At 37.8% G+C, this 20624-nt stretch overlaps 1 protein-coding gene across 1 annotated transcript in view; it reads right to left on the bottom strand.

The window, feature by feature from the left end:
* Positions 1–18762, bottom strand: part of AGGF1 (angiogenic factor with G-patch and FHA domains 1) — a 48721-nt gene extending 29959 nt beyond the window's left edge. The window contains exons 1-5 of the mRNA XM_081230411.1: positions 18223–18762; positions 15604–15706; positions 14385–14587; positions 13372–13536; positions 10892–11080 (exon numbers count right to left, since the gene is read on the bottom strand). Coding sequence (XP_081086537.1) covers positions 10892–11080; positions 13372–13536; positions 14385–14587; positions 15604–15706; positions 18223–18432 — 870 coding nt within the window. The 5' untranslated portion in view covers positions 18433–18762. The remainder of the gene's footprint in view (positions 1–10891; positions 11081–13371; positions 13537–14384; positions 14588–15603; positions 15707–18222) is intronic.
* Between the last annotated feature and the right edge of the window lie 1862 nt (positions 18763–20624).

The raw sequence follows: 20624 nt of genomic DNA, 5'->3' as shown, positions 1-20624 counted from the left end.
GTTCAGGAGAACTAGAGGGATACAGGAATAAGATTCTGCTCTCAAGGGCACATGCAAAATGTCACATGTCCCAACACTGAGGCAGTAGTTTGAAAGGAGCCTGGGTCAGCTATTTTGGGGAGTCTCTTCTACCCCAATAGCACTGGTACTGGAAGACACCACTTTGGAATTTTCCTCTAGTCTGTTAGTGCTGGCGCCCCAGCCCTGCCCACCATCAGGCTGGCACAAGCCCCAAACCCCACCCCTGGCCTGCCAGAAAGACAGCCATGTGGGGACCCAGCTTCACCCTCCAGTGAACCAGGAACAGCCTTAAGCCCCCCAGACCATGCAGCCAACTTCACAGGAAGACTACCCTACCCTCTAGTAGGCCTACAGCCACCATACAAGGCAGGGCCTCACAGCCAACCAGGCCAGGGGCCAGCCCTGCCTACCAGTGCTCCCATAGTAATCAGCCCCACCACAACAGAAGGATGTATATGCAGCCCACATAGGGGACACCCCTAAAGCATCTGGTTCTGGAGACCAAAAAGGAGTGTGCTGCTGGGGCCCCAGAGGAGGTCTCCTAAATAAGGCCACTTCTCCAAGACGGGAAACATAAACAACCTATCTAACACATAGAAATAAACATAGAGAACTGGGTAAAGTGAGGAGACAGAGGAATATGTTCCAAATGAAGGTACAAGATATAACCTCAGAAAAAGAACAAACAAAGTGGAGATAAGCAATCTACCGGATAAAGAGTTCAAGGTAATGATCATAAAGATGCTCACCAAAATCAGGAGAAGAATCAATAAACATAAAATTTCAATAGTTAGAAAATATGAAGAAGAACCAAACAGAGCTAAAGGATACAATACCTGAAATTAAAAATATAACTAGAAGGGACAACAAATTAGATGATACGGAGGAACAGATCAGCAATCTGGAAAACAATAGCAGAAATCACTCAAGCTGAAGACAGAATAGAATTTTAAAAAATGAGTATAATTTAACAGACCTCTGGGACAATATCAAGCATATTAACAGTCACAATACAGGAGTCCCAGGAGGAGAAGAGAAAGGGGCAGAAGGCTTATCTGAAGAAATCATAGCTGAAAACTTCCCTAACCTGGGGAAGGAAACAGATATCCAGGTCCAGGAAGCACAGAGTCCCAAACAAGATGAATCTAAAGAGGTTAATTACAATTAAAATGGCAAAAATTAAAGAAAAACAGAGAATTTGAAAAGCAACAAGGGACAGGCAACTAGTTATCCACAAGGGAGCTACCATAAGGCTATCACTGACTTTTCAGCAGAACTTTGCAGGCCAGAAGGGAGTGGCACCATATATTCAAGGTGATGAAAGGAAAAAACCTACAACCAAGAACACTCTACCCAGAAAGGCTATCCTTCAGATTGGAAGGAGAGATAAAGAAATTTATAGACAAGCAAAAACTAAGAGTTCAGCACCATTAAAACAGCTTTACAAGAAATGTTAAAGGGACTTCTCTAAGTAGAAAAGAAAGGATCACAACTAGAAATATGGAACTTAAGAAAGGAAAAATCTCATTGGTAAAGGTAAACATACAGTAAAGGTAGCAAATCAACCACTGATAAAGCTAGTAGAAAGGCTAAAAGATGAAAGTAGTAAAATCATGTATATCTACATAAGCAGTTAAGGGATAAACAAAACAAAAATGTAAAATATGACCTCAAAAACATCAGATGTGGGGGGAAACAAAAGTAAAAATGTAAAGCAGTTAGAATGCATTCAAACTTAAGAAAATGTCTTAAAATAATCACATATATATAGGTTGTCAAATATGAACCTCATGGTTACCAAAAACCAACAACACATACACAGAAAAGAGAAAGGAATCCAAACATAACACTTAAAGGTAGTCGTCAAATCACAAGGGAAGAGAGCAAAAGAAAAAAGGAACAAAAAAGTACTACAGAACCCCCCCAAAAAACAATGAACAAAATGGCAGTAAGTACATACCTATCAGTAATTACTTCAAATGTAAATGGATTAAAAGCTCCAATTAAAAGACACAAAGTGGCTGAATGGATTGAAAAAAAACAACATATATGCTGCCTACAAGAGACTCACTTCAGATCTAAAGACACACACACACTGAAAGTGAGGGATAGAAAAAGGTAGTCCATGCAAATGAAATAAAAAGAAAACTGGGGTAGCAATACTTATATCAGACAAAACAGACTGTAAAACAAAGACTGTCGAAAGAGACAAACAAGAACGTTATATGCTAAAGGGATCAAGCCAACAAGAAGATATAACAACTGTAAATATCTATGTACCCAACACAGGAGCACCTAAATACATAAAGAAAATACTAACAAACATAAAGGGAGAAATTGACAGTAACACAATAATAGTAGGTGACTTTAACACTCCACTTACATCAATGGACATCATCTAGACAGAAAAACAGTAAGGAAACACTGGTCTTAAATGACACGTGACTAAATGAACCTAACAGATACATAGAGGACATTTCATCCAAAAGCAGCAGGATACACATTTGTTTCAAGTGAACATGGAACATTCTGTATGATGATGACATGCTAGGCCACAAAACAAGTTTCAAGAAATTTAAGACTGAGATGCAACTAGAGATTATCATACAACGTGAAGTAAGTCAGAAAGACAAAGACAAACACCATATAATATCACTTATATGTGGAATCTAAATAATGACACAAATGAACTTACCTACAAAACAGAAACAGACTCACAGACATAGAGAAAAACCTGTGGTTGCCAAGGGGGAGGAAGGGAGGGAGAGGGATGGACTGGGAGTTTGGGGTTAGTAGATGCAACCTATTACAATTAGAATGGATAAACAACAAGGTCCTACTGTACAGCAGAGGGAACTATATCCAGTCTCCTGGGATAAACCATAATGGAAAAGAATTAGAAAGAAAAAGAATATATAGATGCGTATAACTCAGCAGAAATTAGTACAACACTGTAAATCAACTATACTTCAATTAAAATTTTAAAAAATTTAAGACTGAAATATTAAGCAGCGTTTTCAACCACAACGGTATGAAACTAGAAATCCACAAGAAAAAAACTGCAAAAGCCACAGACACATGGAGTCTAAACAATACGCTACTACAGAAGCAATGGGTCACCAGTGAACTCAAAAAAGAAATCTGAAAAATACCTGGAGACAAATGAAAATGGAAAAACAATGATCCCAAATCCATAGGATGCAGCAAAAGCAGTTCTAAGAGGAAGTTTATAGAAATACAAGCTTACCTCAGGAAACAAGAAAAATCTTAAATAAACAATCTAACCTTACAGCTGAAGGAACTAGAAAAAGAAGAAAAAAAACCAAAGTTAAGAGAAGAAAAAATAAAGGTCAGAACAGAAATAAATGATACAGGGAATTCCCTGGTGGTCCAGTGGTTAGGACTCTGCACTTCCACTGCAGAGGGCATGGGTTCGATTGCTGGTCGGGAAACTAAGATTCTGCAAGCTGCACAGCGTGGCAAAAAAAAAAAAAAAAAAAAAGAAAGGAAGAAAGAAATGGTAGAGACTAAAGAAAGAAAAAAGATCAGTGAAACTAAGAGCTGGTTCTTTGAAAAAATAAACAAAATTGCTAAACCTTTAGCAAGACTTATCACCAAAAGAGAGGGACCAAATAAATAAAATCAGAAAGAAAAGTTCAATTGATATTGCAGAAATACAAAAAATAAGAGATTACTATAAACAATTATATACCAATAAAACAGACAACCTAAAAAAAATGGATAAACCCTGAGAAATACAGCCTCCCAAGACTGAATCAGGAAAAAATAGAAAATATGAACAAACCATTTACTGCAAATGAAATTGATTCAGTAATCAAAAAAACTCACAAGAAACAAAAGTCCAGGATCAGATGGCCTCACAGGTGATTTCCACCAAACATTTAGAGAAGAGTTAACAAATCTATCTTTCTCAAACTATTCCAAAAAGTTGGAGAGGAAGGAACACTTCCAAACTCTCTACAAGGCCAGCATCAGCCTGATACCAAAACCAGATAAAGACACGACAAAAAAGAAAATTTCAGGCCAATATTACTGATGAACACAGATGCAAAAATCCTCAAGAAAATATTAGCAAACCAAATTCAATAATACATTAAAAGGACCATATACCATGATCAAGTGGAATTTATTCCAGGAGTGCAAGGATGGTTCAATACCCACAAATCAATCAATACAATACACCACACTAACAAACTCAAGAGTAAAAATCATGATCATCTCAATAGATGCAGAAAAAGCTTTTGACAAAATTCAACATCCATTTATGATAAGCTCTAAACAAAGTGGGTACAAAGGAAACGTACTTCAACATAATAAAGGCCATATATGACAAACCCACAGCCAACATCATACTCAGTGTGAAAAGCTGAAAGCATTTCCTCTAAGATCAGGAACAAGACAAGGATGGTCACTCTTGCCACATTTATTCAACTCAGTATTGAAGTCCTCACCACAGCAATCAGACAAGAAAAAGAAAAGAATCCAAACTAGAAAGGAAGAAGTAAAACTGTCACTGTTTGCTGGTGACATTATACAACATATAGAAAATCCTAAAGACACTCCCCAAATAACTGTGAGAACTAACAAATGAATTCAGTAAAGCTGCAGGATACAAAATTAATATACAGAAACCTGTTGTATTTTTATACATTTAACAACAAACTACAAGAGAAATTAAGAAAACAATCCCAGGGACTTCCCTGGCGGCGCAGTTGTTAAGACTCCACACTCCCAGTGCAGGGGGCCCAGGTTCGATCCCTGGTCAGGGAACTAGATCTCACATGCATGCCGCAGCTAAGAGTTTGCATGCCACAACTAAGGAGCCCGCCTGCCACAACTAAGGAGCCCACGTGCCACAACAAAGGAGCCCACGAGCCGTAACAAAGGAGCCCGCGAGCCGTAGCTAAGGAGCTCGCCAGCCGCAACTAAGGACCCTGCCTGTCACAACTAAGACCCAGTGCAAACAAATAAAGAAATAAAATTTTTTTTAAAAAAAGAAAGCAGGGCTTCCCTGGTGGCACAGTGGTTGAGAGTCCGCCTGCCGATGCAGAGGACACAGGTTCATGCCCCAGTCCGGGAAGATCCCACATGCCGCGGAGCGGCTGGGCCCGTGAGCCATGGCCACTGAGCCTGCGCGTCCAGAGCCTGTGCTCCGCAACAGGAGAGGCTACAGCAGTGAGAGGCCCGCGTACTGAAAAAAATAAAAAAAGAAAAAAGAAAACAATCCCATTTACAACTGCATCAAAAAGAATAAAATACCTAGGAATACATCTAACCAAAGAGGGACTCCCGTCGTGGCTCAGTGGCCAATGCAGGGGACACGGGTTCAAGCCCTGGTCCAGGAAGATCCCACATGCCGCAGAGCAACTAAGGCCGGGCGCCACAACTACTGAGGCTGCACTCTAGAGCTCACGTGCCACAACTACTGAGCCCATGTGCTACAACTACTGAGCCTGCATGCCTAGAGCCCATGCTCTGGAACAAGAGAAGCCACCACAATGAGAAGCCCACGCACCGCAACAAAGAGTAGCCCCTGCTTGACACAACTAGAGAAAGCCTGCACTCAGCAACGAAGACCCAACACAGCCAAAAATAAATAAATTAAATAAATAAATAAATAAGGTTCAGGGATTGATGAATTAAAAAAAAAAAATCTAGGGGCTTCCCTGGTGGCGCAGTGGTTGAGAGTCCGCCTGCCGATGCAGGGGACACGGGTTCGTGCCCCAGTCTGGGAAGATCCCACATGCCGCAGAGCGGCTGGGCCCGTGGGCCATGGCCTCTGAGCCTGCACGTCCAGAGCCTGTGCTCCGCAACGGGAGAGGCCACAACAGTGAGAGGCCCGCGTACTGCCAAAAAAAAAAAACAAAAAATCTAACCAAAGAGGAAAACGACTCATACTCTAAAAACTATAAAATATTGAAGAAAGAAGAGAAACAAATGGAAAGATATACTGTGCTCATGGACTGGGAGAATTAATATTGTTAAAATGGCCATACTATATCCAAGACAATCTAAAGACTCAATGCAATCCCTATTAAAATACCAATGGTGCTTTTCGCAGAACTAGAATAATTCTATAATTTGTAAGGAAGCACAAAAGACCCCAAATAGCCAAAACAATCTTAAGAAAGAACAAAGCTGGAGGTACCATGCTCCCTGGTTTCAAAATATACTACAAAGCTACAGTAATTAAAACGGTATGGTACCAGCACAAAAAAAGACACATAGATCAATGGAACAGAATAGAGAGCCCAGAAATAAATCCACCCTTATATGGGAAGTTAATCTATGACAAAGGAGGCAAGGATACACAATGGGAAAAGATTGCCTCTTTAGTAAATGGTGATGGGAAATTGGACGGCTATGTGCAAAAGAATGAAACTGGACCATTTTCTCACACCATACACAAAAAATAAACTCAAAATGGATTAAAGACTTAAATGTAACAAAGGAGGAAAGAATATACAATGGAGAAAAAACAGTCTTTTCAGCAAGTGGTGTTGGGAAAGCTGGACAGCCACATATAAAATCAATGAAGTTAGAACACTCTCTCACACCCTACACAAAAATAAACTCAAAACGGTTTAAAGACTTAAATATAAGACATGACACCATAAAACTCCTAGAAAAGAACATAGGAGAAACACAGGAGAAACATTCTCTGACATAAATTGTAGCAATGTTTTCTTAGGTCAGTCTCCCAAGGCAACAGAAATATTAATAAACAAGATCTAATCAAACTTAAAAGCTTTTGCACAGCAAAGGAAACTATAAAGAAACAAAAAGAAAACCCACAGACTGGGAGAAAACCTTTGCATACAATGTAACTGACAAGGGCTTAATTTCCAAAATATACAAACAGGTCATACAACTCAATAACAAGAAAACCACCAATCCAAAACAAAAAATGGGCAGAAGACCTAAAGAGACATTTCTCCAAAGAAGACATACAGATGGCCAAGAAGCACATGAAAGGATACTCAACTTCATTAATTATTAGAGAAATGCAAATCAAAACTACAATGAGGTAACCCCTCACACTGGTCAGAATGGCCATCATTAAAAAGTCTACAAATAATAAATGCTGGAGAGGGTGTGGAGAAAAGGGAACCCTCCTACACTGTTGATGGAAATATAAGTTGGCGCAGCCACTATGGAAAACAGTATGGAAGCTCCTTAAAAAGCTAAAAATAGAGTTACCATATGATCCATCAATCCCACACCTGGGCACATACCTGGAGAAAACTATAATTCGAAAAGATACATGCACCCCAATGTTCTTTGCAGTGCTATTTACAACAGCCAAGACATGGAAGCAACCTAAATGTCCATCAACAGATGAATGGATAAAGATGATGTGGTATATAAACACAGTGGAATACTACTCAGCTATAAAAAAGAATGAAATCATGCCATTTGCAGCACATGGATGCACCTAGAGATTATCATCCTAAGTAAGTCAGAAAGACAAATATCATATATCACTTATATGTGGAATCTAAAACATGACCCAAACTTATTTACAAAACAGAAGCAGACTCACAGACATAGAAAACAAACTTATGGTTACCAAAGGGGTGGGGATGAGGGAATAAATTAGGAGCTTGGGATTAGCAGATACAAACTACTATACATAAAACAGATGAACAACAAGGCCCTACTGTATAGCACAGGGAACTATATTCAGTATCTTGTAATAAACCATAATGGAAAATATGAAATATATATATACATATTACTGAATCACTTTGCCGTACACCAGAAACTAATGTATCGTAAATCAACTATACTTCAATAAAAAAAATATGAATATATACATATAAAAAGACATGTATGACCTGAAACCACAAAGCTCCTAGAAGAAAACATAGGCAGTATGCTCTTTGACATCAGTCTTAGGAATATTTTTTTGGATATGTCTCCTCAGTCAAGGAAAACAAAAGCAAAGATAAACAAATGAGACTACATCAAACTAAAAAGCTTCTGCACAGCAAAGGAAACTATAAACAAAACAAAAAGGTAGCCTAGTGAAAGGGAGAAGGTATTCACAAATGATATGACCAATAATGGGTTAATATCCAAAATACATCAACAGCTGACACAAATTTGCATCAAAAAAACAACCCGATTAAAAAATGCGCAGAAAGGGTTTCCCTGGTGGCACAGTGGTTGAGAGTCTGCCTGCCGATGCAGGGGATATGGGTTCGTGCCCTGGTCCGGGAAAATCCCACATGCCACGGAGCAGCTAGGCAGGCCCGTGAGCCATGGCCACTGAGCCTGCGCACCCGGAGCCTGTGCTCTGCAATGGGAGAGGCCACAACAGTGAGAGACCCGCGTAACGCAAAAAAAAAAAAAAAAAAATGAGCAGAAGAACAAATAGACATTTTTGCAAAGAGGAAATGCAGATGGCCAACAGGCACATGAAAAGATGCTCAACACTGCTAATCATGAGGGACATGCAAATCAAAACCACAATGAGATTATCACCTCACACCTGTTCTAGAGGCTATAATCAAAAAGACAACAAATAACAAGTGTTGGCAAGGATGTGGAGAAAAGAGAACCCTTTTGCACTGTTTGTGGTATTGTAAATTGGTGCAGCCGCTATGGAAAATAGTATGAAGGTTCCTCAAAAAATTCAAAAGAGAACTGCCATATGATCCAGAAATTTCGCTTCTTCGTATTTACCAGAAGAAAACAAAAACATGAACTCAAAAATATATATGCACCCCAATGTTCATCACAGCATTATTTACAACAGCCAATATGAAAGCAACCAAAGTGTCCACTGATAGATAAATAAAGATGTGGCATGTGCGCACGCACACACACAGGAATATTACTCAGCTATTTAAAAAACGAAATCTTGTCATTTGCAAAGACATTAACGACTCTAGAGGGTATTATGCTAAGTGAAATAAGTCAGACAGAGAAAGGTAAATACCTTATGATCTCACTTACATGTGGAATCTAAAAAACAAAACAAACAAACAAAAGGAAAACAGATTCATAGATACAGAGAACAATTGGATGGTTGCCAGAGAGGAGGGAGTTGGGAGTGGGGGCAAACGAAGTGAAGGGGATTAAGAGGTATAACTTTCCAGTTATAAAATAAATAAGTCACGGGAATACAACTTACAGCATAAGGAATATGGTCAATAATAATACAATAACTTTTTATGTGGAAGATGATGGTTACTAGACTTAATTAAGGTGGTGATCATTTCATAACGTATGCAAATGTCAAATCACTATTCAGTACACCTGAACCTAACATAATATTGTACTTCAACTATATTTCAAAAAAAAAAAAAAGAAATCAAGAGTAAAGTATCAAATAGTTGCCACAATTTACAAAACGCCAATATAACAAATAAGCCTCCTTTCCTGCCTGTAAACCACCAACCTAATTCTATTTAGGGAGTAGAAATAAGAGCATTGATAACATTTTTTTACTTCCCTTCTTTCAATTTAACATTGTATCATAAGTATTTTAAAAATTCCCCTCAGCCTTTATAAACTACCATCTGAATGACTAAATAATGTTTTTTCAATTAAATGTCCTATCATTTTCTTCCTTTTTTTCTTCCATTTTTATTAAGATATAATTGACATATAGCACTGCAGAAGTTTAAGGTTTACAGCATAATGATTTGACTTACATACATCAAAAATGACTACCATGGTTAAGTTTAATGAACATCCATCATCTCATTTTCATACAAAATAAATTTTTTTCCTTGTGATAAGAACTCTCAGAATTTACTCTCTTAACAACTGCCATATATAACTTACAGCAGTGTTAACTCTATTTATCATGTTGTACATTACAGCCCTAGTACTTATTAATCCTATAACTGGAAGTTTGTACCTTTTGACTACCTTCATCTAACTATCCCCCTCTCCTCACCCCCTGCCTCTGGTAACCACAAATCTGGTATCATCTTCTATGAGATTATTTATTTGCTTTTCAAATGTAACTGACTTATAACACTATCTCAGCTCTTGGTGCACAATATAGTAATTCAATATTTCTATACATTACAAAATGATCACAATGTCAAGTCTAGTTACCATGTTTCCACACAAAGATATTACATTATTATTGACTATATTCCCCACCCTGTACATTTCATCCCTGTGACTCATTTACTTTGTAACTGCACGTTTAAATGTACCATCATCTTCTTAACCAATAACTGTCAGCCATTTAAATCTATTTTTTTGTTCTTATAAATATTGCTGTATAACTATACAAAGGAATGTTTCTTTCTTTGGAATTTTTTTTTAATTACAAACTAGAAATGAGACTTTTCCAGTTAAAGCATATGAACATTTTTATGGTTATTGATACAAATAATCCATTTTCCCAAAAGATACCAATTGAAACTAATGAATATATACAAATCCTAAATTTGCTAGCAATGGATTTTTTTAATGTTTGCTAACATAAGAAGAAATTGCTCAGCAAAACTAAGAATGTCGAACTTTTACCTACACCTATTTACAAACTGTGTTTTTCTTTTATTGTGAATTGTGCACTGACATCAACTTATCAACAGCTGGTATGAATGTTCTTCTTCCAAATTATGTAACACAAGAGTATTTTATCTGCCCTAAATCTACCTGCTTCAAACTTTAAGCAATTTTTTCTACTTCTGGTGGTTGAGAATTTGTGAAAAGTCCATGTTTGCTCCATGAGAAAGCTTCTTGGTTGATAGATTCTGATATCTTGTTATTGTAATGAATATGTTTAAAATACAGTTACTAAATGATTTTCAGTTTCATCAAAAATTTTGGTTTAACTATGATATCACCATTATGTAAATTTTAAAAATTATGACATTACCTTTTCCTCATTTGTTGTAGAAGAATCAAGATCCTTTCTTTTCTTCTTCAATTTTTTATCTTTACTTTGTTTTGTGCCAGAAGTCTGATAAGGCTGCAAATCTACTCGAGAATGAAATTGATATCGACCACTTTCCACATCACAGTAGTAATAAATTCCAGTGGAAGGATCATAATATAGTTGATTTTCCTTTCAAAGTTAAGCAAACAATAAGTTCTATTCCAGTAAGATGAAATAAAATAGAAAAATAGGCTTAATAGAAATGACAAATATATTCAAATACAGTAATTTTCCTTTTAAGAACTATAGTATTTTTTGGAAAAAATGAATAAAGAGAATGAAAAATGCTTGTAATTTTCCAAAATTCTTTACCATTCAATATCTGCTCTAATTTTCCTAGTGTGGAAAATGAATACATTTACATATTATATTAAATCTCATGAAATTGCCAATATTTGACCATTTTTTAACTTATAGAAACAGCAACTTCATATGGTTCAACAGAAACCTTTTAGAAGTCATGAAAACTAAGGTATGCATCAGAAAAAGCCAACCATATAAAAGCAATTGCAGACTCATTCCCCATATAATTACATGATAATGGTTTGGTAGTATAAACCCCTAAACCCTCCTCTCAATGACATAAAACAAAGATTTGCCTTTCAATGTTCATGATTCAAAATCCTGGAGAAAAATCTGAAAATAAAATTAAGCTCATGAACACTACAACATAACATTCTGTACAAAGAAATCAATAAACAATTTTCTTCACTAATCAATTAATTCTACACTAAGTAACTACATAAGACTTAGAGTAAAGCAGCCATGCAATATAGAGTTTTGGTAAATTATGGATAAAAACTAGAAAGATAAAATTATGTAATCATCTGCATTTATTAGATACTGGCCAGTACTTTATAACCAAGATTTAATTGAACCGTCTGTATCTTGTTTACATCATAAATCCATGCAGATCAGACTTGGAAACATCTTGCAAAGATATATACTGAGATTAAGCAAGTAAAGCTTCCTGAAAAAGAGTAATTTATTTTTCTAACTGTTGATACTATTGCAATTTATTGTCTTTAATTCATTTTGTAGATCTCTTACAAAAATATTTAGAATTCTCACTATCTTTCCTTCAGCTAAAAACTGAATAGAAGCTTTCTGATCTTTATTTCCAGTGATAACAGAACTTCTGCAACTCAAATCTTTTTAATCTGCTATGTCTTTCAGTCCAAAATACAGACATTTTCAAATATGTAAGAAAATTAATTAAAATGAAAGCTAGCACAATAAAAATGGCAAAACAATGAAGTCCCCACTCCACTGAGACACAACCTGCAGAATGTAATTAAGCATTTACAGAATAGATGTCAGGAAGAAAGTTACAGAAAAGAAGGTAGAAGAATGACAAAGACTAACGTCATATACTTGGAAATTCCATATTTTTCTAGAAACCAAGTAATTTATAGTTATTTTCTTTGGTAATAAGAGTTTAAACATTAATTTTCTAGGTATTAGTTAGCACTGTCAATTAGCATACTCCTGTGAAATAAAACCCTCTTTTACAAAGTATTTACAAAGTACTATACCAAGTACAAACTGATAAGCTAATGAAATCCCTTATCTAACTAAAATATTTACTATTATCATTACGTTCCCTAGAGCAGTTAATAATAGTTCCAATAACTGGAATGGTGAATATCTGCTCCACTTTGGGGCACTACATTCTGTAACTCCTGAGGACCAGATCATATGTGTAGACCACTGAGGTTGAGGTATGTGGGTATATAACTTCAAGCATCACTGTCATCAAAACCTGAAAAAATCCAATTAAATACCAGACCTTCAACAGTCATAACACTATAATATAAATCAAGAACTTTCTTTTCTGGTTTTGTCCTAGTCCGTGGTCCATTATATTTCTGAATCCATACTAATTCCCTAGTTCTCACTGTTAACAAATTGATTTTTTAAAAGTGAAATGCTTAAAAGTCACAAAATATAAAACAATGGCTAATAATAAACATGCTATAAAGAATTTAACAAAAAGACTCCTCTGTGGTCTAAAATGGATTCATAAAGATACAAGTATTTGAAACAATTTTTTAAAAATCTTACCCCAAGCCTAGAATTAACAACATTACTTCCTTTTAGTTTAGGTTCTTAAACATTTTACAAAATGTAGTTGTCTCCTTTTATTAATAAATATGTTAACATTTTTGTATGTTACTTTACATATAAAAGGTTATTAGATCTAAAATATTAATCTATAACACAATTAACTTATTTAATTAAATAAACATAGAAATATAGTATCATAAGCTACTTTATAAATCTTTACTCTTGCCAAATAGCTTTAAATCAATTTTTACATGCAGCTCCCTGCTTATCTTAATTCAACCTAGGGTTTAATATTTGGTATTCAAGCAGCTAAGAACACAACCATACAGTATTAAAAGGTCTGAGATACTTACAGAATCGTAATAGAATCCAGTGCTGTGATCAAAATACAATCCAGTATTCTCATCATAACTAAATCCAGTCTGTGATACAGCAGCTTCTGCTGCAGCTCTCAAACTTTCAGCTAGTGATGAACCTTCTAAGGATGTATCTTCTGTTGCTAACACAGATGCTGGCTCCTAGGTATGATACAATCATGTCAAACAGGACAAAAACATCCTCATATCAATATAAAAGTTAGCAGAATTTGAAACAATAAACAGACCTAAAAACTATTCTGAATAATAAGACCTCAATTTCTGCAGTGGAAAGGGATGGCTATCAATTACAATTTGATCCACTTAAAAAAATATGAATTAGTGTATCAGTTAATTCAATTCTGACCCAGTTTTGAAGACACTAGAAGTAAGTGAGGGACCATTACTCAAAAATAAATGCCTAATACCATAGGGAAGCAATCCACAAAATACAGACTGAAATATTCTTTAAGACAAATGATCTGGATTCTTCAATAATTACAGGCTCAAGGGGAAAAAAAATTTTAGAAAAGAGATAGAGAAGAAAGGTATAAATTATACATCACATATCAAGCAGTTGCCCTGTATGAACCTTACTGGGATCCTGATTCAAACAAATGGTAAAAACAAATTTATAAAACATTCTGGGAAATTTGAACAGTGGCAAGATATTTGACATAAAGGAAGTATTAAAAAAAAATTTGGTGTGATCGTGGTATTGTGGTTGCTCAAAATTTTCTGGTTGAGTCAAACGTACTGACAAATTTTGTTTAGTTTATGTACAGCATACACTTTTGCAACACAACAGAGTAGGAAAACAGTTACACATACGAACAAGTTCTAATTTTTGTTTCTCAAAAACTGTATTATTCACTGCATAATTACACGCAGAACATTTACAACCTTTGTATATGTTATAATAAACCGAAGAAGTCTATTTTTCTACATAATAACAACAAAGAAGAACAAGTTCTTGAGTATCAACAGTTTCAAGTGAAGCATTTTATTACCTGTGAATTTGAGGCAAAATGGTCCTCTTGTCCACAATTAACATTTTCTGTTATATCAGTACCAGCATAAGCATCATTTTCTATGTGTGACTGGTCTTTAGAATTAAAAGTAGAAGCTTTGATATCCTGATCTTCCTGAACTGGGAGTTCAGATGCTTTATTTGGAAGATTAACATCATTATAGTATGTCTGATAATAATAATCTATTGCAAAAACAAATTAAGTGATATCATATTAGAATAGTGTATATAAAAAGGACTTAATTCCAAAACACTGGCACTGAACACAAAACAGCACAAGTTGCAAACAAACCATATTTTTATAATTATACACATTTTAACAGATTAAAAGTAATGGTCCAAATAAATCTGCAGAGATATATATCTTTGATTCTAATGTCACCTTCAGTACCCTGGCTGTCAAGCTAAAAAGGAAAAAAAGGTAAGCAGATTTGGATTTTCCATAGCAAGAGTAAAAAGAAAAAACAGGTAGATAGGTTGTGTTCTGTCAAAAAAAAAAAAAAAATTAGCAACTCTTAACAATGTCTAACTACATACCATAGTATACTTCAATATCAAATGACAACATGTCAAGGGCTGACTTTTTCTGTCAAATTTTGCTCATGGTGCTGACTTTTTAAAAAACATAATATTATACAGATATGTAATGTTCATACCATTGCTGTGTTTAGCAATTTGCTAAGTTGCATCTGAATAAAACAAGGCAAAATTTAATGGGAAAGATCATTTCTTGTTATCCCTATTTATTAAAACTTGGTTTCTCAGTTATTTTGCCTCACAACGTAATGCCACTAACAAGGCCAGGGGTGTAGGCTCACCCCATTCCCAGGAGGGCCTAAGAGACTGACACTGAATTGATGCTAAGTGGAACGCATCAACAAGAAAACACATGCCCCTGGTCACAAGTAAGGTCAGATGAGAGTAGATAGTTTACAGCATAGCAAAAATTACTCAGTGAATGTGCCACTGAAAGCATATTAGCAATATTACGTATTTACAGAAATAACAATACATGTCTACTTTCCCACCAAAAGAGCAAATAGATTATCTGAAAATACCAAATCATATGGAGAAAAGTCAACTTTGTAACAGCTCTCCTATTTATCTAGATGTATACAGATTCTAAATTTAAAGAACACTCCACGTTAGCATGATTTGAATGTAGTAGTATTAGGATATCTTCACTATAAGCAGAATACCTGAGATTGACCAAGGAGGGTGGTTCTCTGTTTGTACTTCTACATCAGACTTTTTATTATCTTCGTTTCTCCCACAATGGAGTATTTTACTGAGCTCTTCTACCTGAAAGAAAGCAAGGCTTTAGGAAAAATAAACCATACAGCAATCTAATAATATACACACTATTCTCCTGAAATTACAATAATTATTTTTCCTGGTAAAAGTCTGCAGAAGTACCAATATCAGCTAGTTTCCTTTTCAGAAAAACTGAAAATACTACAATATAATTGGCTTTCACCTTTTACATCTGCAGAAGGAGATGTTTTTATTCTTATATTCTCTAGCTAACCTCAAACTATTACCTCTAAAAATCAGACTGACTAAATTAATAAGACTTAGTGAACAGGATCCTTTATTTCTATCAATAAGAAAGTTTTTATACTACTATTTTAATCGGTCAGCAGTTCTCCCTAAGGAGAATTAAATCATTGAATTAAATTATCTAGTATCATTCAGTGTTCTCCACCTGGAACTACCCATTCACTTAAATAATGCCACTCATATACTTTAACATACTTTTTCCTTGAAATAGTAATCTTCTAATTAAGTAGCTGGAGCAGAAGGAAAGAGAGGTGACTGCCTCAGAGATGCATCTCGCCTCCCTGTGTCTCACTGAATACCAAGGCCATAGCAACGGAGTGTGAAAAATACCCATAAGCAGATGAAGAGCAGCCTCATCAACACAGCTCAGTCAGGCAGGAACTCAGTGTGAGATTATACCCATTATAAGCACAAAACCAAAAAACAAGCTTCTTTAATGATACATAAAGCTTAAAAAGAGAAAGGTGATAAGACTGATTATATACGGATTAACTGTGCACTTCATAGATTATCAGATCTGCTGCTACCACCAGGGCTGGAACTAGAGCGAAGTGAGCAAGGCACATAAGGCACAAAATTTAAGGAGACATTCACTCTCAGCTTCATGCAGGTATAGAATCATACCTGAGAATGAGTGCCCCCTTGAATTTTTCGCCCTAGGCTACTGACCGCCTTGCTCTAATCCTGGCTCTGGCTACTACCACTATTACTATGAACAAGACCATTTATATAGAATCTGCTACATGCTAGGCACTGCACTTGGTACTGTGGGTAACATCTCATTCATTCTTACAACCACCTTACAAATTAGTTGTCCTAATCCCCATTTTACATGTGAGAAATCTAAAGGAAGTAATTTGCACAAGGTTTCTTTGACTCCAAAGCCTGTACATATTGTACTTTCCTGCTAGTTCACCCTCAATTCTCAAGCCAAATTTTTACTGCTCCAGATAAAACACTATCTAGTGATTAGGAATGACAGTTAACAAACACCGACCACCAGGGGAGGCTGACTAGAAAGATAATAAAGAAGAGTAATTACTATCACTCGTAAAGTTACAGCTTTCTATGCATTTCAATTTTTCATATTAGACTGCTATCAAATTAACACTAATAACCAAAACGCTGGCTCTTCAAAGATTAGCAAAAACGTTTTCTTTTAGGATCTCTATAGCAAGCGGTACTATTACAATTTAGAATTATAAAAAGGTTTTTTTCACAGTTCATCATATTTTACTCCCCTTTCCCCACAATATTTTAACAATATTTGTAGTCCCCTAGCACAGTCGCTATGCATTGTAGTTGTCCAAGAAATAGTTGTTGAGTAACAAAACACAAATTTTCGGTAATGTCATGTTAACAACTCTATACAATGGGCACAGAAAGTCACTGCAACTCAGCGGTTATTTTCATAGATTATTTGATAGCAAAGCGTAACAAAGTTTGATGATACTTTAACGTTCAGCCTACATTTGTGATTTTAGAAAATGTATCAATATATGCCAAAAGATAGACAACAGTTTAACTGAAATTAATAATTACGTGGAAGTAACTTGTTGGGAAAGAGTGCGACTGCCCAAAACAATCACGCTGAAAAGATTATGCTGCTTAAGAGTTTTTTTTAAATGCGAGTTTAAATATTTGTCCTTACTGCACGTTATAAGAACAAAGTTAGCTGCTTAGTGTCTCTAACGAACAGTTCTATCTTCCCTACTTCCACTAGACTACTCAAGATGAATGCCCAGAACAACCGCACACATACCTAGCGTTCAGCAATTTACAAAACTGTAAAACAGTCTGTTGACATTTACTTTGATTTAACCTCCACCAGTGTGGTCCTAGCATTCTCATTTTATGGGCCACTGAGGCTCAATATCAGTTCACACATCTAGGATATGATAAATGGGATTCTGATTGAAATCCGGCGCTTTAACAAACTCAAAAGTGATCTAGAACAAAATATTAGAAATGTGCCTACTGCCAATGGGACTTCACAAGTGAGAATGAAGACTGAAGTACTTAAGTGCACTCCACGCCGGCTACAACTGCAGCTCACGCACTTAGCTAAATCGAGTACCCCAACGCTTAGGTTTGTTCCAAATGTACCTGGAATTATCATCGCACTGAACTTTTAACTCTTTCAGGTACTCTATAAAGCAGTCCTGGGCCCTACCAGGGAGCCCTTCTGAGGCTATCTTAGACTTCGAAGGCCTCATCTCGGGCTGGATGGGGCGTGGGGCTGGAGGCGGACCGCGCACCTGGGTGCGGAGCTCCTGGTTGTTGCTCTCGGCGCTCTGGTACAGCCGCTCTGTGTGATGCAGCAGCTTCTCGATCTCCCGCACTTGCCGCTTGCAGCTCCGCAGCTCGCGTTCCAACTTTTCCACCTTCCGCCTCAGCTGGGCCAGCTCAGGCTCGGGGGAGGGAGGTGGCGACGGCGACAACGAAGGCGGCGGCGCCTCAGAGGCCATGGGGTCCGGCGCGAAGCGGCCCGCGGGAGCGGAGGGACTGCGCTCAAGCTGAGACGGACGCCGACGGACCCAGAAGCCACGAGAGCGCGCGGGCAGCGAAAGGCGGCCTCATCCCCGCCCGGCCGCGGCGGCCCGCGGCCATGAGGCCCTAAAGCTGGTTACCTGTAGCCGAGGCGAACTGCGGGAAGCGAGCAAGGGGACGGAGAATGGGCCCAGTCCTCCGAGCTTTGAAACAGTAAAACTTTATTGGTAACCACCTGCCCCGGCGACCGAGTAAGCCACCGAAACGCTGGAGAAATGGGCTGGCCAGCGAAGCAGGAACCAGGAGCGATTGGGCCGTTTCTGGGCTGAACCGGAAACGAAGGCGGTGGGCGGGGCCGAGACGGAAAAGGAAGCGACGGAAGGCGAGAAAGGCCTCACAGCGCACAGGCGCACTTCCCGCCGGCTGCGGGTGCTCGGACGGGACGGGGCGGGACGGGACTGGGCGGGACGGGGCGGGATGGGACTTGGGGACGGGCGCGGGGCGGGGCGGGATGTGAGGGCGTGGAGAGCGGGCGGAAAAGGTGCTACAGTAGCCCGGGAGAGATAAACAGAAGATCGCGCATCCTCTGGTCGCGGGATTTTACCCTTGCACACTTTCAAAACGTTTTCAAACTTTTTGCAGAGTGCACTTCCTAGCTCCTCGTTTTACAGATGAGAACAGTGAATCTCCAAGAAATGTTTTGCCAGGGTTCATAGAATTGATGCTAAACCAGGACTGTGAACGTAGTGTTCTGACGCTCTGCTTACTTAGTGCTTCTGCGGATTCCGTGAGGTTAGCCCCCCCCCCCGGAAAAGAAAGCAAATTCCTATAGGTCTGGCTTGCAGAGAGAAGCATCCCTAGTGGGAAAGTAAGCAGCAAGATTCTACGAAAGCAGGAGAGAAAATTTTTCTGTTTCAGTGCATCTATTCGGTGTTTCGTCTATGTGAAACAGGCGTTTGTTCAGCAACTGATGAGGGCTTCTTGGAACACACTTTCTTTCTTAACCAACGTCATTTAGAATTAGAGCTTGAGTTCGGAATGCCGGGCCTGAGACCTATGGAAGTCAGCGACTACGTCTTGCCTGTCCTCTCCCAGGCACCAGCTCAGTGCCTGTCACAGAGCGAGTATCCTTAAATATTTGCTGAACATAAGAATCCTGTTTGATGTCCTAGTTCAGTGGCCTCTCTGTGTGCTTTATGTCCCATGCACTGCCCACTAGTTAAGTCACAGGCGGTGAGTTCTCCAGCGGGGACCTGCCCTCTCTAGGTCCTGCACACATTATTCCTTAAGCTTTAAGAGTCCTTCAAAATGGCACCACAGTGATCTTCTAGCCATCAAAGGATATTTAGTGAGAAGGCAGAATATGTACCCCCCGATGTAAAAAGGAGATGTACTGCCCCCCCAAATCTGACTTACCTTAATGCATTATGACTCTAATCAAGAATTTATCCAAATCTTTTAAAATAAAAGCTATATTTCCCACTTTCCTCACCTTTGGGGGGGGGAGGGTAAGGAATTCCATAAACACCACCTGTAAGGTAACTTTAAGGTAAAGGGGACTTCCACTTTCTCATTTTATAGATGAGAAATTTCAAGTTTTAACCATTCATTATAGAAGGAATAAATAAGCTTATTAGCTGCTACTTGAAGCAATGACTTGTCTTAAAGGTAATCCATTTAATCCTAAATTCTGACCTATCATGCCACTAGTCTATAACTTACCTCTGACCATTAGTCTGGAAGAAAAGAATCACAATATTTTTTTGAGAAAAAAAAAAAAGCTTTGTGTATGAGGTGGGAATTGCATTAAGGTTCTAGTAACAGAACTTAGTTTATAGTGGCTTATTAAACAAATTAGGAGGCCCCTCTATTACATTAAAGAAGTCTGGAGATGGGCTGTCCAGAGCTGGTAAGGTGGCTCTACCAGCTCTTTAGAGACTCAGGCTCCGTCTGTCTTTCTGCTCTTCTATTCGTAGAGCATATTCCCAGCCTCCAGGTCAATTCATTTTACAATATGGCAAGGGACAAAAGGACTTTCCCAAGGCCCCACCCAGTGACTTCTGTTTATATCTCACCCCTTGCTGCAAGTGGGGCTGGGAATTGTGTGTGTGTGTGTGGGGGTCTTTCTGAGCTGGACACATTATTCCCTCTAACAATAAAGGGTTCTATA

The sequence above is a fragment of the Mesoplodon bidens genome (assembly GCF_964165515.1).
Source record: "Mesoplodon bidens genome assembly, chromosome: 4".
In the NCBI taxonomy this organism is placed as follows: Eukaryota; Metazoa; Chordata; class Mammalia; order Artiodactyla; family Ziphiidae; genus Mesoplodon; species Mesoplodon bidens.
Note: the sequence above shows the minus strand (reverse complement) of the source record. Positions and strands in the feature narration are given on the sequence as shown.